This window comes from Acanthochromis polyacanthus, chromosome 2, assembly GCF_021347895.1.
Source record: "Acanthochromis polyacanthus isolate Apoly-LR-REF ecotype Palm Island chromosome 2, KAUST_Apoly_ChrSc, whole genome shotgun sequence".
NCBI lineage: Eukaryota > Metazoa > Chordata > Actinopteri > Pomacentridae > Acanthochromis > Acanthochromis polyacanthus.
The window spans coordinates 23580221-23607009 of NC_067114.1; the positions used below are offsets into that span (position 1 = coordinate 23580221).

Below are 26789 nucleotides of genomic sequence, written 5' to 3' on the forward strand. Positions count from 1 at the left end.
AGAGCATCCTATAGAACATCTTTCCAGCACCAAACTTTCTTTTTAACCTCATCTAAATAAATAAATAACTATATGTCAACCGACATTCACTGTTCAGTGAGATACTTTACCCTCAGTAATATTGGGTTATCATGAAGCATCTCTAATAATAAATGTATTGCTGGCGTCTCAGCTGTTTTGGTGGCTGCATTTTTCCAAACAACTTCTTCACCAACAACCCATTTATCTGGAGATTGTTTCTACGTCTTAAAGCAGTGTGTGGTTGGTTGTTAGCTTCACCAAATAGTCACTTTTCCCTCTGAACTTCCCCATTTACACGTTCACTTCAATAAACATTGATATGATCTAATATCTCACCAAAAATAAATAAATAAAACCTAAAAATGAGAGAAAGTACAACAACCGGAAACAGAGTGGTGGATGACAGCTTTGTCGTTTTTTCTTCTTTCCCTTCCCATCAATGATGTGATGATCCCTCAAATTTATCTACAGTTCCTGTATATAAAATTATATATAAAGCAGTTAAAATTAGCTCCACCTGCAGCAGCTACAACTGTAACTTGGTGTTGACAGACAGAGGCTTCACTATTAAAGGCATTAGAGGATATTCAATTTCCTACGACTTTGAACGTATCATGCGCATGCGCACATACAACCTCTCCCTCACCCCCCTCTAACCTCCCCCCTCTTAACATTTACGAAGAAACGCCCCCCTCCAGAAAGTTCCGTAGCACTCGTGAAATTGTCTTTTACGGCTGGGTCCCCCTGGATCTTAATCTGCCATTATGTAAAAAAAGATGAGCAAAACAAGTCGCCAGCTAACTACGAAGCTATACCAAAGCAACACATACAGAAAACACGTAAGTCCAAAGCGTACGTAATCTACGTAACTCGGCCTGAGCCGGAAGATTTTTGATTGACAGGAAAGGGAGCAAACCAAACGCCTCGGTCCGAGCGCATTGATTGGCTGATGTTTTTCAGGTCCTGCCATTCCACAGTTATTTTTTAATTTTTTTTTATTCTTTTAGAGACCATACATACAAGTCCACTAAAGGTCAGTATATTCATTTTATGTGAATCAGACAAATTAATAAAAAAAACATCCTCCATAATGCCTTTAATAATCTAGTGAAATCTAACATAATAATTTATCAGTCAGAGGGACCAAACCAGGACTTTTACTTTAATACTGAAACTACATTTGCAGCCAATATTAATTTTACTTAAGTAGGGATTTTTTGCAAGACTTCTACTTATAATGGAGTTTTTGTACATTGCGGTACTTTTACTGCAATGACGGATCCTGTACTAGAAGTAAAAGTATTACTGCATTGAGTCAGTGCAGTACAGCAGCCTCACCGCTGGGGGGCAGCAACAGGTTTAGTCTTCGCCGTTGACTACAGCGCATCATGCGGACATCCAGTCTGTCAGCAGCATGTAAACACTGACTGCTCACTCATGTACTGTACATTAGCGTACAGGTAAGTGTCAGCTCGTAACATATATACATTACAGCGTTTAAATGAACACGGAGAGCAGTAATTCGTGTCGTTTTATTCCTGAGTATCGGTTCTCTTTACATCCAGTATTTACATATTAGCAAACTGTTCCTTCTCAGCTCAGGCTGTGCTACGTTAGCTAGCTACAACTTCTGTTGCTAGCAAAGTAAACAGAGTTACACCAAACTTTAGTCCATAACTTGTCAGTTTTCAGTCTCTGTGCTTACTAGGACGACAAATACATGCTAGAAGAGCTTCAACTGTAATTTGACATGTACTCGGGATGTCTGAATAATGGCTAAACTAATTCAGTGAACTTTGAATTTCTTACCACAAAAAGTGGAATAAGTGCTGCTGCTCGTTAATGATTGAGTGATACTGTGGTGAAATAACTAACTTATCCTCTTGAGCAGTATTAATGGTGTAGTGTCCCTATGCACTCAAGCCCTGCTGTAGGAAGGTGATGATCAGGGCATTTATTTGGTATCGGTATCATATTGATCTTACTTTACAGTCTTGGCCTGCTTGGGAAATTCTCATATTCCTGCAGACATCATGGCTTCAACTTCTAGCTTTGCTCCTCCAAAACTGGCAGACTTCATCCTCACCGAGCGGCTGGGCAGTGGCACCTATGCTACAGTGTATAAAGCCTACAGAAAGGTGAGCAGGTGGAGGAGTCAGGGGACATACCTACATGATTCATGTTTCTATTTTGACTCCGGTACGTAAAGCACTAAGGACTCATTCTGTGGTTGACAGTGACAGGTTACTTCTTGATTGTGATGTTGCAGGGGAACAGTCGAGAGGTGGTAGCAGTGAAAGTAGTCGCGAAGAAGACTCTGAACAGGTCCTCTACAGAAAACCTCCTTACAGAGATTGAAATCCTGAAGACTGTGCGCCACCCTCATATTGTTCAGCTGAAAGACTTTCAGGTGAGTTATTCTGTATGTTTGGTGCTTTCACAAGGAATGTGTTGTGATTACATTTGAAATGTGCAACAACAAGAACGCAGCACTATCCAGGTACAAATGGTCAACAATTTTGTGTTCCAAAACAAACTAACGTGGTCTTGATTTTAGTCTTTTCCGAAGTGTGTGACCTCTTCTCTTTAATTAGTGGGATGCTGAGAATATTTATCTGATCTTGGAATGGTGTTCTGGTGGAGATCTCTCCCGCTTCATTCGCAGTCGCAGGATTTTACCTGAGAGGGTGGCTCGGCGCTTCTTGCAGCAGATCGGTGAGTCACTGCCAGGTCAAAGTCTGCAAATGTACTTGATTACACTGCTTTCAGTAGATGAGAGATTTGTTGTTTAAGAAATCAGCAAATGAGCTTTGGATTCATGTCAACAGCTGCCTCGTACACAACTGTTGCTACTTTTTATTTATTTTCAATCATTGGCTCAAAACTAGTTTTGACAGTTTTTCTGGCATGAAGACATTTAGATTCTTTGTAAAACTGGTGGAACTCTTTCTCGTTATAGAGATGCATATTTTCTTCAATGCAATGTCCTGCTTAGTGAAAGCTTCATGATGTGGGCTCAGTGTGACTGTGTTTAGTCTCACCGTGTGCTTCTGTGTGTGCCTGCACAATCAGCCTGTGCCCTCCAGTTTCTTCATGAGCGAAATATCTCACACTTGGACTTGAAACCCCAGAATATTCTGCTCAGCGGCTCTGTCCTCAAACTAGCAGGTGATGTCATGTCCACTCACACAGTCATTTAAGCAGATACTGATTTACATTTGATTATGTTCTCAATGTGGAGCCGCTCATGTTATTCTACTGTTATGTTTGCAGGGCTTCAGTTAACTCTTTAATTTAAACATTTTGGTTCTAACTAAATTCCTTAGGGCGTTCTGTACTGTAAACATGTTGGTTGATGGAGCTCAACAGGAATTTTCAAACAATTTCAAGGAGATTTTGCTGACTTTCTGATTTGCTCTCAGATTTTGGTTTTGCGCAACACATGTCACCATGGGATGAGCAGAGTGTCCTGAGAGGATCTCCGCTCTACATGGCTCCAGAGATGGTGTGTCGGCGCCAGTATGACTCCAGGGTGGATCTCTGGTCAGTAGGAGTCATCCTCTACGGTGAGTACTTTGTTTTTACCTTTGTATCTGTTTTAGATGTGGATTAACATGAATTACACACTTCTTTAATCCATCTCTGTTATATATCCAGGTAAAAAAATGTCTTTCACTGCACAGAATTTGGTGAACTGTGTGCTAAGTAGTGTGGGTCCCCTTTAATAATTATTCAGAATATCCTGATATCACTGCTTTTTCAGCAGTAAAAGGTTGTTCAGTTGACTGGTCCTGCAGGCCTGACAAAGCTGATGCTGTAGATCACTGAAGCTTGAAATGGCAGGCTGGTGCACAGCCCTTTTATTGAGCAGAAATACAGTAAATGTTTAATGATAGTGCAATAGCACATAACCTTTATTGTACTGTGTGGAGTGACAATGTGCAAAATGAAGCTTAATTGACCTTCTACTTAGCAAAGTTAAATAGAGTTAATACAATTAGAGTGCTTGCTAAAAATTACTATTTATGTTTCATGTAAATATCCATTAGATATTTATGGTTGCTAAAATAAGATAATTGTAATTTCATTAGTTTTTAATGCTGTGATGTTACTGCAGATTGTTCTTTTGGAATAATCTACTCAACACAGTTTGTGTGCTTATAGAGGCGCTGTTTGGTCGAGCACCGTTTGCATCAAAATCATATGCTGAATTGGAGGAGAAGATCCGGAGCAATCAACCTATTGAGGTAAGCTACAGTATGTGCAGTAAATGAGTGGAGTAGAATGACCAGGTGACAAACGTGACCTGCCTAGTAGAATGTAGATAATAATTTACCTTAACATACCAAATGAATCCTGAGTAGTCAAGTGATAAATTGAAACAGGGGCAATGTTATACAACACAAATTAATTCAGCTCTGTGTGAAATTTTGAAAAATATGACAGCATGACTTAAATCGAATGATAGAAAACGATGTGTGATTTCTGAAATTATCTACTATGATTCTTGTCACCTGATTGCTCTGCACAGAGGCAGTCAGCTTTCGTGCAGAAAAGTCTGAACCACACTGACATACTAGATGTTTATTGTTGGTGCCACCACGGATGGCGGTTTATTGGACTGCATTATATTTAAAGTTTTTCCTAATATTTTGTGCACCCTGTGAGCATTCACAAGGAGTTTGCAGTATTGTTACAGGATTAGATTTCACGGGTTTACCTAACAAAGTGTCCAATAAATACATACATATTCCAAATATTTTGTTGAATACTAATAGCAAACACATGAATAAGACCATAATGTGTTGTGTTTGGATATAACTGCTAGTCATCAGTACGGCGAAGCATAAATTCAAGGAAATATTTTGGTGTGTGGCAGTTGTCCTGCCCTACCACAGCACTGTGGGTTTTAACAGGTTTTGTAATTAAAATGGTCTCCATCACTCCAAATTTCACACGTCAGTAGATCACTTAAACTGAAAAACAGCCAGAGTGCAGGAATTCACATCCTTCCACTCTCCGTAACACTAAAATGGAGATAAAGCACATTGTAGAAAACAGTGTATTTGCACTCGCATCTTAGATAATTTTCATAATTAAAGGTTTCTGTCTTTGTTTGTGAGTGTTCAATGTTAAACCACTAGATGGCACACTTTTCCACACGGGAAGGACTGAAGGTGGAGACATTCTACCAGAACAAGACAGGCACTCTGTTATCATCCATCTAACTTTTAAAGAGACAATCTGTGATTACCAATTAAAAAACATCTGTGACTATACGTATTAATATTATCTCTATTATGATAAAGACACTTGTAGCTTATTTTGGCTTAAAAATTCTGATTGAATGTTGGAATGCATCAGACAAGAGTTTCGAATCTTTAATTTTATTTTGTATTTTTGAATCAATAGCTAATTGTTACCAATTTAGTAATCGCTTTGTCTCTCTCCCGATTTTCTTCCTACATACACACGTTACATATTAATTGCAATTGGAACAATGAAAGGAGCATGTACTTTTACTGATGGAGGACTTTCAAAACACTTGAATTCTTGCGTCAGACATTAGGACTGGACTTAATGGATTGCATTAACACATGGTCCATTATCCAGGGATTCACACAGAAAGTTTAAAGGTCATCTTTTGACAGAAAGTGGCGACGTGAGACTAGAGGCTCTGTGGCAACAATGTGCTGTCCTTTTTCCTTGGATCGTCTTGTGGGTCGGGTGCAACATTATAAGGTTGTGTTTTGTGTACCAGCTCCCTCCCGGGGCCAGGGTATCCAAGGACTGCAGGGACCTTCTGTTGCGGCTTTTGGAGAGAAATCCAGATGCCCGGATCACCTTTGCAGAGTTCTTCACCCACCCTTTTGTGGATCTGGAGCACATGCCAAGTGCAGAGAGTATAGTGAAAGCAGTAAGGGAATGAAACTACTCTAGATGCCCGTGAATTATTTGCGTGTGAGCGACGAAACAGATGTAAACATGTGCTAGTAGGTTTGTGCACATGCTTGCCCCAGATATGTCCTCACGCATGACTCTACGCATGAATAAGCAATGAAGAGTTGTAGTAGTTATTATTCAGTGATGCCACTTTGTATTTCCTCTTCTCAGAAAGAGCTGGTCCTGCAGGCCGTTCAGAAGGACCAGGAGGGGGAGAGGTCTGCTGCTCTCTTTCTTTACTGCAGTGCCCTTGAGCACTTTGTTCCTGCTATTCACTGTAAGACCACACTCATATCCTGTCTGTGGCCTAAGCCCTTCAACAATGCACCACCTTTGTTCCTGCACAATAAACCGGCAAGGAAAGCTCACTAAATGTAAAACCAAAACATCTCTTCTCTCCACCCTCCACTAGATGAGACAGACCGACAACGTAAAGATGCCCTGAGGCAGAAGGTAGGCCTGAAAACACTCCTCACACTCACATTTGGTTTTATTTCTATTTTCAGTTGGTCTTTTCTATACTCCGCTGGCTCCATCGCGGAATTAACTCTCCTTTATGAATACCATATGGCGTGTATGGAGCATGGGGAGCATATGTTGTGGTTGATGTAATTAAGTTGAGTTAATGCAAGAGGTCTTCCTGCAGGTCAGCCAGTACGTGTCCAGAGCAGAGGAGCTGAAAGCCCTAGTAGCCTCAGACAACAGACTGAGCTTTGAAAAGGCACGGACTTCCAGGGATGTCCTCCGAGGTAAAGAACGTCGCTCAGGGCAGAGGCAGGGCCACCACATGCAGCCATTAGTCTAATCTGGCCATATGAGAGGACAGCTATGAGTGTGAATGTGTCATTTTACTTAACTTTAATCTAATATTGGTAGGCTTACTTTTTTCTCGTATATTTACTTTTCCGGCATCTTCAAAATTGTGTTATTGTAGCCGTGGGAAATTACATTAATTTGCTGTCTATATGCAAGCAAAGATGTTTGATCTACTTTAAATAGTAGTAAGAGGAAAACTAGGAAAAATAAATGTTCTTGTCCTTTCTCATGATGGTCAAAGGTTAGCTTTAGCTCCAATATGGTAGTGTTTCAAGGGTAATTGTGTTTTATTACTCGGTTGAGCGATGTATTGCTAAACTATGTCCACAATACTGTTAGTAGAAGATCCTGCAGGAGAACGTACCAATTTTAAAATACTGCAAAACATTGTCAAACAGAATGCATTGCTGCTGTGCTGAGACGGATAAACAGTAGGACTAAAAGCATTTTTCCTTCTGCAGGAATGTCTCATGACCAACCACGACTGCTAGCTGCTCTGGAGAAGTCCTCTACTGCCATCGCTAAGGTTAGATTGGTTTACTGTTTAATGATGCCTCTGCTGTAGAGATATACACAAAGGCAAGATGACGCAGAAGTAACAGAACAGTACAAACCAGATTGCTTTCCCAGCTACGAATTTTAAGATCACGAGTGAACCAAAACAAATATTTTGCAGATTTCCATGTCTGCCATTATGTTAGCTGCACAAACCTTTTTACTGTATATTTATATGTTTCTGTTGTTTACAGACTGGAAATTTCAAGAATAAACAACAATGAATATACAAGTTTTGCAGTACTAACAGACTGGTTAGTTGAATGATGATGTGCAAGAGTGAGCCAAGTGTCTTTATGATCTGGTTCAAAGCATTGTTTCCTCACTTTCAACCTTCCTTTGTAGGAGGAGAGCGGATCAGATGATCATGAGGCTCTGGATGTGTACCAACAGTGTTTAGGAGAGCTCTTATTGGTCCTAGCAGGTAGACTTTTTTTCTTTATTTCCATACAACATAGGTTTGTGCAATTATTCAGTCTTTACTGATATTGGTGACTGAGTTGCTTCACTGGTGCCCTTAGTTTACCAAGGTGCCTTTGAGCAAGGGATTGTTCAAGGACCCCTTAGTAGTAGTTTGGTGCCTATGGAAGCAATTTAAACCCTCTTGTAAGTCTCATCTCTGATAATTCTTCTGCATTCAGAAATTTTTGCAGCTGTGTGTGTCTTTGCACACTTCTGTTATGAAAGAGAATGAATAAATAAGAAAAAAAAGTGACTTTGAAAGGCAGCTAGGCATATAAAGTGATATAGTAGAGCTGTCATAATGAGCAGGCTGGGACAGAAATTCATTTAGAGTTGAGGATATAACCAGGTGAAGAAATAGCTGAACAAAGGAAATCGTACTCTGGGGAGAAGCTTTAAAAGAGAGACCCAAACAACTTGGAGAGAGGATAAAGATATAGAGATATTTTAAAAGAGACTTAACTGGAAACAGTGAGACTCTGAAAATGACAGACGGACTTTGAAAACAATGGATGTAAACAAAGAGTGACTTCGAAGTTGCGAAAGGCAAGCTAAAGGAGAAGAAGACAAGAGACAGTGGAGCAATAGACTTGGAGAGAGATGGGGACCCTTAATAAATGACAGACCAACAAACAGACAGAGAAGCAGCAGAAGAGACTCCAGTGACTCTCTGTGGCCTGGCGTCCATTAGGCCGGGTTCATGAGCTCATCTGGAAGATCAGCCTAATGGAAGAGGTGGGATAGAGTGATCCAGATGTGGCTTTGAGCTGGGATGAGACCCGGTGCCAGCGCCCTGTGTGTGGTATGAGAGCCCTGCCATCTGCTTCCCATTCAGATAGCACGCTTCATTTATTTGTGTTATTAGACTCTTGAAACAAATAAAAACTATCAACTCTCTAATAGACCAGAGCTCCAATTATTCAGACAGTGCTGTTGAAAGTTCCTTTAGTAGAGGTTAAAAGACTGTTGCTGTTTGACTTGAGCTGATTGACTGTAGATGGTGCTGCTGTAAGTAGCTCAAGAATTAGTTTACATAAACACAAGTGTAAAATGAAATTGATACATTTGGTTAAATGTGTTAAGGAAAGCCTCCGTCTTGTTCGCAAATCAGTCATTTATGCTGAACTAGTTTAGTAAGATGGTTAATGCCATCCTAACCAGCTTCTCTCTCCAATGCTGGGAGTCGTGTTGTGTGGCACAGCAGATACCAGCAGGGGGATTGTTGGGAGAAAACATTGGTTCTTTGTTTGGCCAAGAGCTCTTTGTTGCACAGCTTCCCAACATGCCTCACCACCACAGAGCCCTCCTCCTCCTCCTCCCCTCTCCTCTCTACTTTCTGTCACTCTGCCCTCCAGGATGACTGACTGTGAAAACACTGGCCTACATTAGAACCATTTCCACTCTTGAGCCCCCAGTCTACACGCTAGCAGAATCCAATCTAGTAGTCGACCTCGTTTTGAGCAACAAAGGTGATTAGGTAGTGGACTCCTCTCCTCCCTTCCTTTCCTCATTATTCTTATGTCTTTTTCTTTCCTCTCTTGGCGAGCCAGCCGAGCCCCAGGGCCGCAGGAGAGAGCTGCTCCACGGTGAGGTGAGTGCGTGAGGGAAGGATTCTGGTTGAGCGCTCACGGTAGGAACGGCTATTTCTCACCTCCATCGAGCCCTCGGCTGGTCACTTTCCACAGTGGACACTCTGTCTCTTACCCCATGAGCCCATGATTTTTCCAGCAATCACGTGTATGATTTTTTTTTTGTGGCGAAATTCCTGTTACATACACATAAATCACTGTCAACTTTGTAATTGGATATTTTTATATCAACAATGGATCACATGACCGCATGTGCATTAAAAGAGTCACATGTAGGGAGAAAATGAGGACAACCCAACTCTGCAGTTCCTATCAGCTCTATGAGGCATTATAAAATATGTAACCAAAAGTTCCATTAAAACTGAACCTGATTGAAATTTGCCTGTTATCCCTTTTGAAGTAGTCGTCTTGTGCAGTGATACAACGCTCCCAGTGCTCCTGCCATGCCTGTAAATGCAGCCCTCATTTTCCTGGGAGGTTTTATACCCAGTGGCAGACATTAACATAGTGGAAGTGAAGCTTACAAGGAACAAATGTAACTGCTATTGGTGTCATTATTCTATAGCTGTTACGTTTCTCTGCAAAAACTTGTCTATTGCCACTTTATAGATTTGAAATGGAGATTAGTAGATGTAAATAACTTGCGCAAAACAATCATATTTGTGTGATAAGTCAAGAAAATGAGCTTTAATAAAAACTAAGAGTGAAATATGTGTATATCTACTCATATCTACTCTTACACTAATATTAATAAGAACACTTTCCTGTCGACAGCATTATTGCTTTTGGACAACAACCTAGACATGCCATACCTAAATTTTGCTGATCCAGTGTAAGTACTGGCTGTGGCTGTGTGGAATTATGATCCTGGATACTAATTTCATATTCTGCTTTAACAAACACATGTAAAGAGCTTGTGCATGTCTGTCATTAATGCTCCAAGGCCTTTTGTTTTTGTTCATTGTTTAGCCAGCGACTTGAGCCAACAACAGACAACAGCATTTCACCAACAAACCCCAAAGGGGGCTGGGGGATTGAGTGGGCCTCATAGACCTCCCTATTTGAAGTTTTATGGGTGCTTGTCTTAAGTAAATTCAGATGCGTCTGTAATAATCGAATGCATTAGGGAGGCAGGGTTGGGGGATTAGATTGAAAGCATGTGTGTATGTGAGAACCCCAAACAGCCAACACATGCTGCCATGGCTGGCCTCCATGTGCGTTCATATCTACTGTAGACTGCACTTTCGCCTTTCAAAGCTGTAATTCAATATCCTGGCTATATGTGAGTCATAGGTTTGATTTAGCTGGTGTATGTTGATATAACGTCATTATGACTGAATATACGTACACACGATCTGTTGTCTTTTTGGCTCTATTTCAGTACCATGAAAACTCTACAAGTTATCAATAGGCCCCATATTCTTGGCTCACCCACGTATTTCTTCCCCATTTATTGTACTTGGTGATTAAAGGGATTGTGATTAAAGTTCTGTGGCTACATAAGGTTGGGGTCAGAGTCAGATGCTAAAAACCTGTGGTCAAAATGATTCTTTACCACCACAGACAAGCTTTTTAAAGGGGCATTTTGGAAGTAATCAATTAAAGGTCCCACCATCATTATGACCCTCAGATGTTACTGCTGTAATACCCTAGAGGGCCTGCTTTAATACTGTGACGTAGTGGTGACATAGCTAGGTATTAGGTGTAGCCAAGAAGCTTCATGCTCACCAGAGGACTGATTACCACAGTAAAGAGCACCCTCAAGCTTGTGATGACAGCAGTTACTACTTGCACATGTGTACCATATGAAATGTTTTCAAAAAATAGAAAGAGAAAGAAGCAGATCAGCAGAAATGATCAGTTTGATCTGATTTTGAAAGCGAGTTGATGTCCCCACACATTTTTAAGTATTTCAGTTTCTGCATGAAAACACCTCAGTTTAGAATAAACAAGTACAGCTCAAAGAGTATATATCTGACAACCAAAAATGTTAATAATCCTCTTTATATTTAAGTAAAGATGCATGAAAATCATAAGATGTTTATCTCAAATACTTTGATTGATGCTAGTATTGTAAAACAAGAGTGTTCAGTTTTACTATCAGTTCTTGAGACAGTACTAGGCGCAGCGGTGCTTTGAGCTAAATGCTAATGTCAACATGCTAGTATGATGGGCCCCCTTGTTCATATAGCTGAATCTGGATTACAACAACTTAGATTTGGTAATACTGTATTTTAGGGCTAGGTATCGATTCAAATTTCAAGAATCGATTCGATTCCGATTCTTGAGATTCAGAAACGATTATTTCGAGTCTGTAGCGCGTTTGAGATGAGGCTCCAATCCTCATCGATGTAGTGTGCTGTCACACTCATGTAAGATTCCGTAGCCACGGACGTCCACGTGTCACTTGTAATGGCCAATCTCTCAGCTGACTGCAGCTTGCTTTTCACCCCTTCTTTTACTACGTCGTACATGTTTGGGATAACTTGTTCAGCCATGCGTTTTCGTGTCACCATAACATAGTGTGGTTTACATACCTTGATGAGCCGCCTGAAGCCCGGGTTTTCAACAACGGAATACGGGACCATGGCACTGCAAATAAAGCCCGCTATCGCCTCGGTTATTTTGTTAACGCGTGGAGAGCTAGCTGGTAGTTGTAGAGCTTCCTTAAGTTTTTTTTGTTGCGGTCCGGCGGCCTTGGACATGATGTCTTGGTGGTGTCGCTGCATGGGGTTCCTGAGGTTGGTCGTGTTTCCGCAAAACTTTACCTCCATCTGGCATATCTTGCAAATGGCTTTGTTCTTGTCAAGCTCCTTTCTCGAATCGTCGTTCCTAAACCCGAAATAATTCCAGACATCCGCTTTGAGCGACTCTGGCCTTTTCAAATCCGGAGTTTGGCTAGAGTTTGGCTAACTGCGCAGCTACCGCCCGACGCCATGTTGTTAAGAGAACTCGCAGTATCTTCACACCGCGCCTGCTCGAGTCACGTCTCTAGTGGGGTTAAAGTTCACCCAGGAAAAAATAAATGTAACAATATATGTGTGTATAAAAATCGATCTTTTGACGTGCGAATCGATTTTTTGAAATTTAAATGAGAATCCATTTAAAATCGGCGGATCGATTTTTTTCAACCCAGCACTACTGTATTTTGCCATGCAGGCTACTCCAGGTATTTTTATGGCAGTATTTCAAAGCAGTATTGCATTGTATCACCCTGATCCATATACTGACTTTTCAAGATGATCATATCTAGATTACCAGTGCTCTAAATAGGATTACATATTGCAGTGTGGGCCACTAGTTATGTAAAGACCAACAGGCGCAACAGCCGGGATGTGTCCACTTTAGGTCTTTTAGTTGAAGAGACAGACAACGGCAAAAGTAGACAATATAAACATCCTCTTCCATTTTCAATTTCTTTTAAACAGTCAGACTCCGCATCTGACTCATAATGAAGAAACATAAATTAGATATTATTCCATACTTTATTTTCAAAAAGGTTGTAAATATTTTAAATATGTGTATTAAGCCATTAAAATATTACATTTCCAAGAGTTCAAAAAATGAAGTTCTTCACAGTTCTTCATTTTAGAAGCAGCTCTTAGAAGACACAACAGTGCAGTCATCATATGCAGCGATCAGTTGAAATTGAAAGCATAATTTTGTTTCTAATGACATCTATTTGGAGATAAAAATTTTTTATTCGTTTTTCTTTTTGATTTCGCCCAGATGTCTAGTATATCTACTTCATCATTGTAATGGGTAAAACAAATCAAGTGCAGAATATAAATAAATGCATGTTTTACATAATTAAAAGAAACATTTATTACTTTTCATTCCTGAAATTCTCTTGCTGCTGCTGTCAGGATAATCTTGCTCAAAGGTTTTGACCAACACACGCTGAAGATTCGATCTAAATCAAAACCAAACCATATTACGTGATCTAATCCAATTCCATTTTTTTCTTTTAATCATCCCATTTTCAACATTTGATCAATCCGATAACTGAAAACTGACCTAATTACTTCTCAACTTGGCCTGATGTTTAGCAAGTATTATCTCTGCCATGTTTATCATCTTATTTTAGCATGTCGGTAGCCTAATATTTGTTAGTACTAACATTCGTTGCTTGGGATTAACCATGAAGTACAGCTCATGGGGATGATATTATTTGAACCTAATAGTTGTAGATGAAAAGTCAGTGGAGCTCTATATTTCATTTCTAGCCACTCATGCACTTACAAACATTTCAGTCCTCCAGAGGAAACATCAAGGGATCACCAAAGTCTGGGAACAGTGAACGTCTTGTTCTTTGTGTTATGACAATCCATTCAAAAGTTGTTGATACGTTTTAGTCTGAACCAGAGTGTTGGGTCAAGCTACTAACCTGCATTGCCTCTAGGGGCATGCAGCACACATCGCTAAAGTAGATCTGCAGAAAGCGTGTTCCTATTGCAAGCTAAAGAAACACAGTGAACAAAAGTATAAACTGTAACCACATGCATTGGGTTTCTGTGTCTCTTACCAGATTAAAACCCTCATGAGCCGAGCTGAATACCTCAAAAAGCACATTAAGGTAAGTGTGGATTCTTTCAAATTATTCAGTAGAAAGAGGTGCACAAATGTATGAAAAGTTTTCCACTGAAAACATACAATACACTTGATTTTACAAAGAATATGCTCAAGATTTTGACTTCTTTTTAGATAGTGCCCCATTATTGGTACTTAAAGCACTGATCATGATTTTGAATTCATTTTAAGAGATTTTCCGATATGCGTTCATTTTTCAGATGCAGGAGACTCAGAGGGACGTTTCTCTGGATCGAGAACCTCTCGCAGATTCTGTCAGGAGCTGTGAGTTTCCCTGCTGTGTTGTGTAAACTGTTCCTTTGCCCATGAAAGTGTTCTTTTTACAACCTTGCAGCCATACTGATAAGTAACTATATGGAGGGTTGGTAAAAGAAGGTGGTGGGGGTGAAGCAGGGAATGGCTGCCTAAAGTTGCAATGAATTGTCCTTTCATTGAAGGTTTTTTCCACTAGTAATATATGAGCCATTCTCTTGCTGTGCTGGCCACCCTGCAGGACTGCCTGGCTCTTTGATTTAGTTTCAGTGCAGCCCTGGGCAGCTCTGTCCTCTTGCAAAGACTACCTTGTGAAAGTTGGACATGCTGCAAGAAAAGAGTGACCGTCACAGAAAACAGACACAACAGAAATAACAACACACACACGTACAATTCACTCTTTTCTCATGCTCCCAGGTTAATGTGTCTTCTATGTAGAGTCAGTGCATGTTCAGTGCATATCAAACCTAAACAGTGTAGCAGGCAGTGTATCATTAATGTAAAGTCAAGTTTTAATATACTTGAATGTCCCTAGTGGTAATCTTTATACACAAAGCCTAATTCCCAGTATTTACTAGGCTCAGCTCCTGGATAGATAGTGAATACCTAAAGCATACACAATATCCTGTTCTCAGCAAGAAATTCCAGGGGAATTATGAATTTTAAAAAAAACAGCGATGGGGGAAGGGCACCAACGACTCTAGAGACCGCTCAAGTTTCATGAAGAATGTGGCTTCTTCTTCTGCTGCTGTTATTTTAATAAAACCACGCCACAGTCATCCATACCAGCTGGCTCGGGTCCAACAGCAGCTGTAGTGGAGAGGGTCGCAGCAACGCCCACGTCTGTCTGGTGACCTTAGACTACACCAAAATAAGCAGAACCGTTTTGCTGAGAAGCATCATACTGTAACCCTCAGACATTAAGCTACAGTCAGTGTAGCCTATTTACAGGCACTCACGATTTCCCGGCACAGGTTTTTCCATGGCTCATAAGTCACTTTGCCTGAAGGTTAATGAAATTTCTTCTCTGTATGTTTTAAATACTGGAAGTGCATCCATTGGGAATCTGTTCAGATTTTCACTTTTTGTCGCAACCAGTGGAAAATGAGGCGCCTCTTTCTCTTCAGGGTCAGAATGTATGCTATGGTGAATACCCAGTACAGTACATCTTATTGAAATTGCAAATGATTGTGGCACAGTTTCAGTTTGGTCTCCTCACTCTTGTTTTTGCTGCATTTACTGCCAATGAACACCAGAGGAACACACCTACACTACACACTACACAGTCATTAAGGCAGGAAGGCAGTCTGTTTATGCTAAAAGGTGGAAATAAGGCAACAGAACAAGCTGCACATTTATTGTTGTGAACAAATTTACAGTATTGGAGGGGTATGTGTTTTCAATAGCTTCTTAATATAGTGTTTTATCCATGGTAGCTGCTGTTTCCCTTAGAGTTTAAAAGGTAATTGACTTTCATGATAAGTTTGTGCTCTTCTCTAGATTTTCAAATTAGATAAAAGGAAAATAGAGAACATCAATAACTGAATTTGACAGAATAGTCTGAGAGAAAGCAGTTCTATAATTTAAATTGACTTTTTATCAAGCATATACATATTCTATCTGTATTCACAATGATGCCAGAAATGATCATACTTTGTGAGTAATTAGCAATGTTGAGTTCCACCGTTGGTTTTTCCTTTAATCATCTAGTTGAAATGAAGCTGACATAACAGTTTCCAAAACAAATCTGGGAAATATTATTCAGGGTGATCCATCCATCTGTGTGGATGTCAGATGTGGTTCCTGAGACCCTTGAGACATTTTTGCCTTATTAATTAAATAGGAAACTCTAAAATCTAGATGTGTTGAGATCTTGAAAAATTGGAACATGACACACATCTGTCATTTCTGTCTTCTCAGCCTGCTGTCTGCAGTAAGCAGGACAGCCACCGTGGGACGAGTGGAACGCCCCACAGACTGCCTGTCAGTGTTCAGGTTGGACACAGAGCCTTCACCTGACCAGGTTTCTGCCGCGGCCAAATCACACCACATCCTAACCAACTGAGCACACTGTCTGGGTGGGATATTACGGCTGCCAGCCAATTCTGTCCAATGTTTTGGCTCTCCCTGGAAAGTTTTTTTTTTTCCTTCCAGATGGTTTGGCAGGTACAGAACTCCTGTTTATTATTTTTTTCAGGAAAACAAGTTTGCCTGGTAAGATCCTGAAAGCAGCTCTTGAATTTTGGATTTGCACACTGGTGAATGTGAAAGTTCCCTGCTCTTTACACACTGTTTTTGCACTGCTTAGCCTCAATCCCCCTCCTCCCGACACACCATTGATATGTAAATGCTGGACAGCTTGTATGACAATACCACACTGTCATGGTAAATGAGTTAAACTGAGACTGTTGCATTTAGTTTGGTGCGGAACATTCAACAGTGTTTCCAGCATGCTGAAAACTGTGAAAAAACGAACATACAATCAATTGGGAGCTATGACGTATCACAACCGTTTAAAACTGTAGTGCTAAGTATATTATATAGTGGCCTGTGCAAACATGTACGTACTCCCTCACCCCCCTCTCTCCACTGCCTTTGCTGTGGGTCAACCACAGGCTCACCATGCTCTCTCCGCTGATGGAGCCCTCTCCACCACTATGAGGGGAAAACTGGAGAGGTGCGGCCTCTGCCTTATTTACACTAGACTTGCATTTTCTTAGGTTTGGCACTGGCCGGGTATTTGAGGGATACAGTGAGTTGTATCCCTTCATAACTAGGCCTCTGTGAAACGGTAAAAAGCTGAACAGTTGGTGGCAGGCCGATAATCCTCACTGTTGTAGGTCTTCATGGACTGTTTTCATTTCAGACAGGTAAAGTGTTTGAATAGTCCAAAAGGGAGCTTTACTTTGTTGATACAACTGTAAGGCAACTGCAGAAAATGCCTGAAACAGGAGTCAAAGGAGAAGAAGTATTATTATTATTATGTCTGCTGGCAAGATTTCCAAACTGCTGTGTTGTTTCTTTTTTTCTTGACAGTCTATACAGCTGTGATTTTGTAATATATTTATTAAAAGACAAATAAGAAATGAATATTAGCTGAAAATAAATTTACCACCTCTAAAATCGTGCAGTCTGTCTTTGGAGATTTTGTCAACAGCACAAGGTTGAACGCCTATTTTTTATAGAATCAATGGAAAGATTTATTTGCCTTCGTGGGAGCAACGCTGCTGGTCTCTCGCCACCGTCATCATCTGGAAGGGAGCTCTGAAGAAACAGCTGGCTCATGTCCACAAGGGGAGGAGAGAGGAAGGAAGGCAGGCAGGGGAAAGTAAGGACATTTTATAATTATATAATTCATATGGAAGTCTGGAATCTAGTGAAACTGACAGTGAAAATGTCCAGATCTAAAACGCAGGGAAATACACAAAGAACCAGCTACGTCTATGTTATCTGTTTTTCATTTTCTGTCTATAGTTCTTCTTCCAATCATGTTACATCCAGCTCTTCTTACAGAAATATGGCAGCTGGATTTACTACTTTTTCATAACTAAACATTATTGTGACACAAGAGAGGAACATGACCAAAAGAGATAATTAAGCTTCTAGAAACTAAGATGTCAAAACTTGCGCTAATAGAAAAGATGAATGAACACTAGGGAAACTGATAAAATGTAGCTAACTCTTCTGATTTAAGTTGACACAACTTTAGATGCAAACATCACTTTATTAATCGTAGTTAGTCCCACTGAACCCACAAAAACACTTTGAAGGTTTTCTGTGGCTAATGAAACACTGTCAGGAAAATGTGTGATTCTGTTTTTGGAGCTAAAAGTCTGGATATTTTTGCCTCTGCAGTTTTGACTTTGATCATTTTTTAAAAAGTTATTTGTAAATCTGTCTTGCGCAAATCCTCTAAGTGAAGACCTTTGGTAAAAAATCGGGTTTCGTTTTTTGTACTTTGTTAAAATTTCCATATGGTGATTATGATACAGTAGAAGACCATATTTTATGAATGAATTAAGCTGTCAACATTATGGCTAAGCATTTCCACGATGAAACCGGAACTTATGACGGTGTCAAAAACACTGAGTTAAATTTTGAGGGTTTTAGATATAACAAACCTAAAAGTAGAAAAGCACTCAGACAGCGCAGTACTCCACCAAGGCTTCCCCTATATGATCAGAAATCATGGCACCATAGAATGTGGCCATTTAATATAGATGTAACCACAAACAAAATGACCTTGCACTGAGCACAGGCGTGTTACACATGTGTGCGTTATGTACAGATACTGAATCGCATGACCTAAATATGTAGCGGATGGTGGTAATTGTTGGGACTCAGAAACACCCTCATAGTTCAGTTAGTTGTTCCTTGTGTCATTTTCCATGGATAAGTCCACAGCGGTAGATTTGTAGTAGAACAGCAATCATGTGATCGTCAACAGGCAGCTGATAGCGTTCAGTTGTTGTCATAGATACAGTGATGCCGTGCCGCTATCTCACAATGATACAGAAATGTTTCACAAATCCGTGGATCCAGACCAGATTTGTTAGTCGCTTTTTGAGTAATGTTGCTATCAGACAGACAGACCAACTCCGATCATCACATAACTCCGCCATGTTCCTTAGTGGAGTAAAACCAATCCTGTCAGCTTACATGTTGGAACTTTCCATGTCATTATTCTTCTTCAGAATTGGTTTGACATTTATGACTTACTCACTCCAATATTGGAACTCGTCATTGTGTACTGTAGTTTTACAGTGTTTGAGCAGAATGTCGGTGAGCTTGTGTGCTTGAGCTGTGGTGAGTGGTGGATTAAAGGTGTAGATGATTTTAAGTAACAGCAAATAGTTACATCTAAGTCATTTTGAGGCAGGAAGGGATTATTTTTATGAAGAAAAAAATAGATACACTACCAGTCAAAAGTTTGGACACACTTTCTCGTTCAATGCTTTTTATTTGATTATTTTATACATTGTAGATTAACACTGGAACATCAAGTCTATAAAAGAATACATATGGAATTATGTTGTAAGCAAAAAAGTGTTAAATTTCGGTATTAATCTACAATGTAGAAAATAATACAAATCAATAAAAAGCACTGAATGAGAAGGCGTGTCCAGACTTTTGACTGGTAGTTTGTGTAACTTTGATGTACAGAGATGAGTTTTTAGGGGTTTAATCAATGACCAGAAAAGGACTAAAAAGGAAGTGCCATAATTAATCACCTGTAGACCATTTTAAAATACTGGCTCTAAAGTTAACAAAGTGTCTGTAAAATCAGAACTAGATGTCTTTTGGGATTTCCTCAAAGCAGGGAAATACAAAGCGCAGCTGTACTTGCCGTATAGGTTTAACAAGTGGTTTTTAAAATCAGGACTCAGAGTAATGTTTGTTTTCTGCCCCACCATCTGCTTAATGACATTCACCTGGCATGCCAGGTGTAAATCACTCCCAGACTGTGTAGTTAGAACAGAGAGCAGCACGGCTCTGGGTCCTGAAGCAACCGCATGGAGAGCCATTGAGTGATGCGTTTGTGGCTGTGCTGTGGAGGGGGCTCTAATTGGCTGTCGGTGCCCGTGGTGTTGGCTCAGCTTCTTTGCTTTAATCATGAGCATGAGCATCTTGCTGCCAGGAAAACTTTGGATGCAATTTTGACCCTTGTGCTTTCTTTGTTGCTTGTTTCTGGGAGGACTGCCAATTTATTTTGCCCCCAAAAAGTGCATTGAATATCCGTACAGTAATGCAGCCCAGATAGGGAGATTCTGAGATGGAAAACTTAACCCACCACCAAATCTCTTCTCTAGAACCACAACTTACGGCATTGTGGCTTTGACTGGCCTCCATTTTCCTCCATCTCCAATAAGTCCAGACTCCCTCTGTCTCTGTTGATACTGTGTATGGGACAGTAGGCATCGATGTCAACCATAAAGAGGGCTCTCAACGCTCTGGACCCCAAGGAGCTGGATCCCCTTGACTCCAGCGTGCCCCTGCACAGAGACCAGGTCAGTCATTCACTGTGGCTTGATGGCTATCATGAATGGAACATTGTACCTACGTGAGACAAGAGCCTCCTAAATCCTGGGATCACTCCCACTTTGGAGCCCTGAGGAGCAGAGTGTGGGTCTGCGGGGTAGGGGGGTTTGTTTCAAAGAAATGTTGAATAAAGATAATTTAGAAAATGGGCTCCCGCACAGTGCTGCCTCTGTAACTACACAGCTCCCCCTCCACACACTCAACTCCCCAAGGCTACTCTGCTCATGTTTGTTTTGATTTTGCTCCCAGAATTGAGGCAGTTGGGGGGTGATGGTGGTGGCAATGGTTAACACAGACTGGACCATGGACAGACTAACCAAACTAGACCGGGTCCTGCTATATTGTAGCTGCAGACTGCTTTGTTTCTCCATCGCCCTGTTTTTTATGACACAGACAGTTGGAAGTGCTCAAGGATTCCTGTGGTTAATGAAAAATCAGGAGAAGCTGTGCAGACGTTCTCTCCAGACTCCCAGATTTACCACCTGTTAACTCAAGTAACAAACTTGTAATTACTCATCACAATTAAATCTACTCTCTCACGCAAGCATAGTGGCAACATTCTACCCAGTTGGTTAATTTCCTGTTCTTGCCACTTGCACATTTGTACCATTTGGACATGGCTGGACCGACATTTACCAAACAGGTGGGCAGCTCACACCTTGCAGCAATGCTAAGTGACTCTTTTACAATTTGTTAATGACGTGTAAATACCTTAGCAAGTGTGGAACAAGCCCCCCAAATGGTTGCTAGCTCTGAAGCAGGTCATTATATTTTTGATCATGAGCAAAGTCTGTGAACACACTGAAGTGTATAAGAAAACCTACAACTGACGGTTACTCTGCTCACCTCCTTCTGACATCTTGATGGTTTAGTTTCACATTGATTGTGCAGTGACTAGGCACCTAAAATTCCTCACCAGGTTTCAGTTACACTGACCTAATCCCTTAAATATACAGTGAAAACAGCAACATGCAGTGCTTAATATGCAGTCACTTGGCGAACTTGAAAATGACTGTCAAATAATATTTTCTTCTATTTGGCATTCAGTTATTGTATGTCGCCACCCAAAAGTCACATCATGTAAATATTTTAGGGTGTAAATCAAATGTGAAGCAAAAGCACTTCACTCAAGGGAATACGATTAAATAAAAAGTCAACTCCTTTTCTAGAATATTGTTGGAATTTGGTGTGTGCAGATTAACATATTATAGAAACTTTTCACCAAGGATTTAGTGGATCTACTTCCTAAACATCACTGAAACATACAATATTCTCTTTTCAGTGTATCATTAAACATGTATATTGAGTCCTGAATGCTTCCCTTATTCAAAATCAAGCTTGATTATTCTATAGAACTTAGACACATTTATCACATTTCACATTCCTTTCTTTCTTGAGTTGTGAATAAATCACATCAACACACTGCTTTAAGTCATTAACATTTTATTATAAAACTCACTCTTCCATATGGAAGATACTGCTCTGGAGAGTTTATCGCTATGCTCCCACGAGATGAGATGAAAAATTGAAAACTCTAAATCATGTCTGGCTTTGTGGACAAAATCTTGAGCTACATTTGTGTGTTTATATTAAAGGCATTTAAGAGACACTTATTTTACTGCATATGATTGTAAAATATATACACATTCTTCATATTCTAGCTTCATAATTTAACATTTAACGACATTGTTCAAGAAATTCATTTCAAGTGGCAAAGACACAAACCGGCAGCTTCAGTACAAGTGATCCAAACTAGTAAAAACATTTTTCCCTTTTTACTAAACAGCTTAACATGGAAAGGCAGAAGAAATAAGTGAGACTGAAAGGCTGCTGGTTCCAGTCCCTGGACGACTAATGTAGACCTTCAGACAGGTGACAAAGCCGAGCATCTATGTTGCTCAAAACAAACTCAATAAAAGGCTTCAAAGTACATTTTTGAAGGAAGGGATTCGTGAAAGTGATTAAATCTCTTATTTTGTTAGTTTGAGCTTGATCTGTATTTGTATGTTATTGGTAGACAATCCTGTACGATAAAAGTTTTCTACATGTATCTGGAAAACCTACTTTCACGCTCCTGTCCCTACAACTGTGACACAAAATACAAAACATTCATTTAACCTGGGTTTGACCACACATACCACTGTGTGGCTGTTACCTTGTTGTTGGCATGCTGTCCTGACACTGCCTTGTCCACTTAGTACTGCATTGGTTGCTCAGTGTTGATTTGTTGCATCCCTTAAAACCTATGAAAATGTACCTTCTTGTTTGGTAGGATCATAACCCTTGATGCAGCAACTCACTCTCAAATCACACAGTTTGTTTTTAACAGAGATTGCTTAAATGTGAAATTGTGTTCACACGTGCATAACAAAGCAAAGCAGTGTCAGGCCTCCCGACATGAGCGGTGTTGTGGACAAACTGCAGGTATGCTATGTTGACCCATTCACACCAGCAGCTGGCAGGTTTTCCTGGAGTGTAGCGGCAGTGTGAAAGCAGTAATAAAGACAGGGGTCTTTTAAAGGCATTAGAGGGGGGCAGGCATTAGAGAAGAGGAAGAGAGGGGAGGGGGTGGTCTCAGGAAAAGTTCAATAAAACAATCTGAAATGGGGGAGGGGAACAAGACAGAGTGCTGGAGAGGCGCTTCAGTTAATTTAAGTACTTGATCCCACACCCTCGCCTGTCCACTGAATTTTCCCACAAATATTTGAAGTGTGGTTGCTGCAACAATGCAAAGGCCCCTGAAATGGAGAGCAGAGCAAACAGAGGCTGGATGGGTCCAATGTTTGTCTAAGCTCTTAATAAAGCCACACTTCAAGTACCATTGAAACCAAACCAAATAAACAGGAGCTGTTTAAAGGCACACAAAATGGTCGAGCCCTGCGACAAAGTCTGGTTTGGTTCACCTCTTCTCGCCGTCACCTGAAAATATTTTTGACAACAGGCTTTCTTTCCACTTAGCAATGTGGCGAATCACTCAGAGCACTGCAAAGGCCATCTGTGTGGAGATTTGAATCACAAATCAGGACAGATTTCCTGAGTGACATGTGCACAAAGAATTACTATGCAAACTGTACGGGTGTGGAAAATGTCTGCACAAACCACTACAGTGCTCTCCGTCACCATACAGCTAAAATGAGATGGTAGAGAGGCCCAGCAGTGAAAAAATAACTTTCCTCATCCAGCAGACCTGGGTTCAAGTCCTCTGCCAGCAAGCCAGTGCCCTGCTCAAGTGTCCCAGAGCTGAATCCTTATTAAATCCAGCAGTGACCTCTGGAACAGTAATCTTCCTCAAGTGTCACCCTTTCAGTGATAAATCCAACAAACACTTCCATCATCTCAGTATAATATCCATGCTAGAGGAAGAAGCAGGGGCACCATGCAGCTGGAAAACCTCTGGGAAGAATTGTCAATATACACTTCCTCTCTGTCCCCTTTAGGGTCATAGTCTTCATCCTCATAGATGTCATCAACATCAGGCTGGTCTGAGACAACACTGTGGTCTCCTATGGAGCAGAGTTTGCTCATGTTCTCCTTGACCACTTCACAGAAAGGCCTCTCCACCCCATCACAAACACAGCGGTTCAGCAGCATGCCGTTTGGGATGAACAGCATCTGCTGAATGGTGGCTTTACACTTGGAGGAGCACTTCCTTCCATTAAACAGCTGCCCGCAGTATGACAAGTAGGCCGTTAGGGAGGTGTGGCAGTTGCTGTCCTCCTCGCAGCGCTGCCGGGCCTCCATGCAGCCGATACCCCCGGCATCGCTGGGGTGTCTGCGGGGGAGACACGGCTCTATGGCCCGCTTGGCGCTCAGACAGTCCAGGTCCTGTGCGCAGTCGCAGGTCTCCAGGTCTGGCCCGCTGCGGGTGTGATTGAGCCTGATCAGGGCGTTGATGCAGTGGCTCGGGCACTGCCTCCTCGTCCCCCTGATGTTACCTTCACATGCCGCTAAGTACTGATTGTACGCGAGATTGCACTCGGGCTCGTCGTGGCACCGAAGCAGCGCCTGCCAGCAGATCAGTTGGGCATCTAAGGCCAGCAGCACCCACGGGAGAAGTGCCACGGCGCGGCACCAACATTTCATGCTTGGATGGAGTTCTGGTTCGGTGACGTGCACTTTCTTCACCAGCACATGAGGATCAGGACAGTTCAGACTCTGAATCTTTCAGACTGAAGTACATAAAAGTATTCCACATGCGCGAAACGTTTGCTGCCAACTCGCTTCTTTTGCAAACTGTCCACTAACTCATAGCCTCGGATGAATTTGCCTCCTCCCGGTGAGCTTTGCAGAAGTAGAAGTCAGGATCTGACTCAAGGAAACCACCTCGTGTCGTTGCAAAAACGAGAAACAGCGCAGAAAGGGTCATCTCGGGAGGCATGTCCGTTGAAAAATCATACTCCAAGCTGCGGTCTGCACCATGGCACCGGTGCGGATCTGAAACGCGCCACGGACTATCCAAAGTTAACACGCACTTTAACACACACAGTCATTGTCCACAACTCAGATCCTACACTTGAACTCATCTTTCTTGTCATTGCTACTTTCCACTCTTAGCAGTGCTACTACTTTTAATCCATCCACGCATTCCGAAGTTGTTGTTGTTTGTTTTTTTTTTTAGCTGGGAGAGGTTTCTCTCTGTCGCATTTTGTCCCGCTATGTGCGTCTTTGTCCCTCTTCTGGCTGTTACGCTTCACGGTCCGTCGAGCATTTCCCCACAACACCCCTCCCTCTGTCGAAAAAAAGAAAGAAAAGCACCCCTTTCTCCCTCCCCTTCTCTCATTTACAATCCTGGCCACCGATTGGTAGTCATTGAGGAGTCAGCCGTGGGACCCATTTCCAGGCCTACAGCAGCACAGCTCCGCGCACAAATCCTCTCAGCATATGACGAGATAGGCTGGATGGAACTGTTTATAATTTTCCTTGCATGAAACCCAGGATCTGTGTGGTCCCCCCCGTCCTCTTGTAGCTGAAACACAAGTGAAAGAGGGGAGGCAGGCGGGGCGGGGGGGATCTTGCAAAATGCATTCCTTTGCAAGAAGCTCACATCTGTAACTTCACTGCTCCAAATTTCAGCGAGGAAAAACAGATCTGTCTCACCAGAGCAGGAGAGAAAGCTCTGCGATAACTGGCTCCTTGTTGAGGGCTTTCACTTAAAGGTTCTCGCTAATTGTCGCTCCCCCCCCCCCCCACCCCTCCCTCCCTCCCTCCCTCCGCCTCTCTTTCTGCAGAGTTTTTAAGCCCCGATTGATAGAAGAGAATAGGATAGAATAGTATTTTCTGGCCCGTTTCACCCTAATTGTGTCAGTTTGGCCATGCAGTGGCCCAGTGTCTTTCCAGGCTGAAGATTGTTCACGCACTGCGGCCTATCAATGGAGAGGGGTTCAGCATCAATATATTTTACAGCTATTCCCTTTCACACCACACTTGAAAACTACCAATAGCTCAGGCTTTCCTGCCATTGAAATGGTAACTAACTTGATTTTTTTCCCCCCTAACTAGCTGCAGGCCTGCCCCCACTGAGAGGCTGTGCCAGTTTTGCACAAAACAGATGGATGCCCAACCTGAAATCTGAGCAACAATGGGGCTGATAACTGCCAGTGCAGTTCTGTGTCTTAAACAAGCAAAGAGTTACAATATGAATGTGTTTATATTCAGCCCTTTTGTACTATATGTAAGTAGACAAAATAGAAACGAAAAAAGGTCAGTTTTTTCATTTTCTGAGACCGGAAGTGGTCATCAGCAAGTGTGGAGCCAAACAGAGTACCATGCATAGACTGTATATATTTTTTTTCGTTATTTTCATAAAGTAAATCAATATTGAATTTTTTTTATAGAGCATTAAAGTTTTGCAAAGCCAGGTGGTGGGGCTACTTTATTGACAGTCCGATCTGAAATGATTGACAGGTGCTATGGAGGAGACAGCCTAGACTGCTCTCCTTGTTTGGATTAATTAATGCCATGCACTCCAGATGTTGGTGGAGTTTATTTCAGTGTGTGCTGACCAGAGACAAAAGTTAGCATCCAGTAAACATTAGTTCTAATGTTAGCGATGCTAACAGAGCTAGCTGCTCAGTCGTAGCCTGATTAAAGCTAACATAGCATTAAGCTAACGATGTTTGTGTTGTTTTTTTGTTGTGGTCTGTATCCAAATCTCAGGACGCTAGAAAGCAAATCTCGTTCCGAAATCGTGTGATAGCTCGTGCCAAAACCGGTGTTTTGGCGCGAGCTCTCACGCGAGAGCTCACGATAGCTATCACACGAGCTATCGTGTGATAGCTCGTGCCAAAACCGGTGTTTTGGCGCGAGCTCTCACGCGATTTCGGAACGAGATTTGCTTTCTAGCCTCCTGAGATTTGGATACAGACCACAACAAAGAGCGATCGCCAGGTAATGTGGAGGTTTTCGTTCACTTCTCATGTCTAGTATGTTGTGGGACACTCATTGAGACTATCTGAGCCAGTCAGCGTGGGGCAAAAGCACGTTAGGGCGGACTTTGACGCGGGGGGCCAGCTGCCCCATACT

At 41.5% G+C, this 26789-nt stretch overlaps 2 protein-coding genes across 4 annotated transcripts; one reads left to right on the forward strand and one right to left on the reverse strand.

Moving 5' to 3' along the window:
• Positions 1–1355: 1355 nt before the first annotated feature.
• On the forward strand, positions 1356–17354 carry ulk3 (unc-51 like kinase 3). 3 transcript variants are annotated; one of them, XM_022222298.2, is made up of 17 exons: positions 1356–1481; positions 2014–2159; positions 2291–2431; positions 2616–2736; positions 3094–3189; positions 3444–3587; positions 4186–4268; positions 5783–5938; positions 6136–6241; positions 6377–6417; positions 6611–6713; positions 7242–7306; positions 7681–7759; positions 9348–9388; positions 13915–13962; positions 14177–14240; positions 16149–17354. In XM_022222298.2, the coding sequence occupies exons 2-17, from the start codon at positions 2055–2057 to the stop codon at positions 16163–16165; spliced, it is 1410 nt and encodes a 469-aa protein (XP_022077990.1). In that variant the 5' UTR covers positions 1356–1481; positions 2014–2054; the 3' UTR covers positions 16166–17354. The 3 variants fall into 3 exon arrangements, 2 of the variants coding, with proteins under 2 accessions (XP_022077990.1, XP_022077991.1); XM_022222299.2 differs by having other exon boundaries at positions 2050–2159; XR_007939420.1 differs by lacking the exons at positions 13915–13962; positions 14177–14240; positions 16149–17354 and adding an exon at positions 7530–7589 and having other exon boundaries at positions 9348–9365.
• A 4339-nt stretch (positions 17355–21693) lies between these two features.
• Positions 21694–25226, reverse strand: si:ch1073-459b3.2 (growth arrest-specific protein 1). Its single transcript, XM_022222301.2, has one exon. It carries the CDS (start codon positions 24348–24350, stop codon positions 23604–23606), a length of 747 nt encoding a protein of 248 aa, XP_022077993.1. The 5' UTR covers positions 24351–25226; the 3' UTR covers positions 21694–23603.
• Between the last annotated feature and the right edge of the window lie 1563 nt (positions 25227–26789).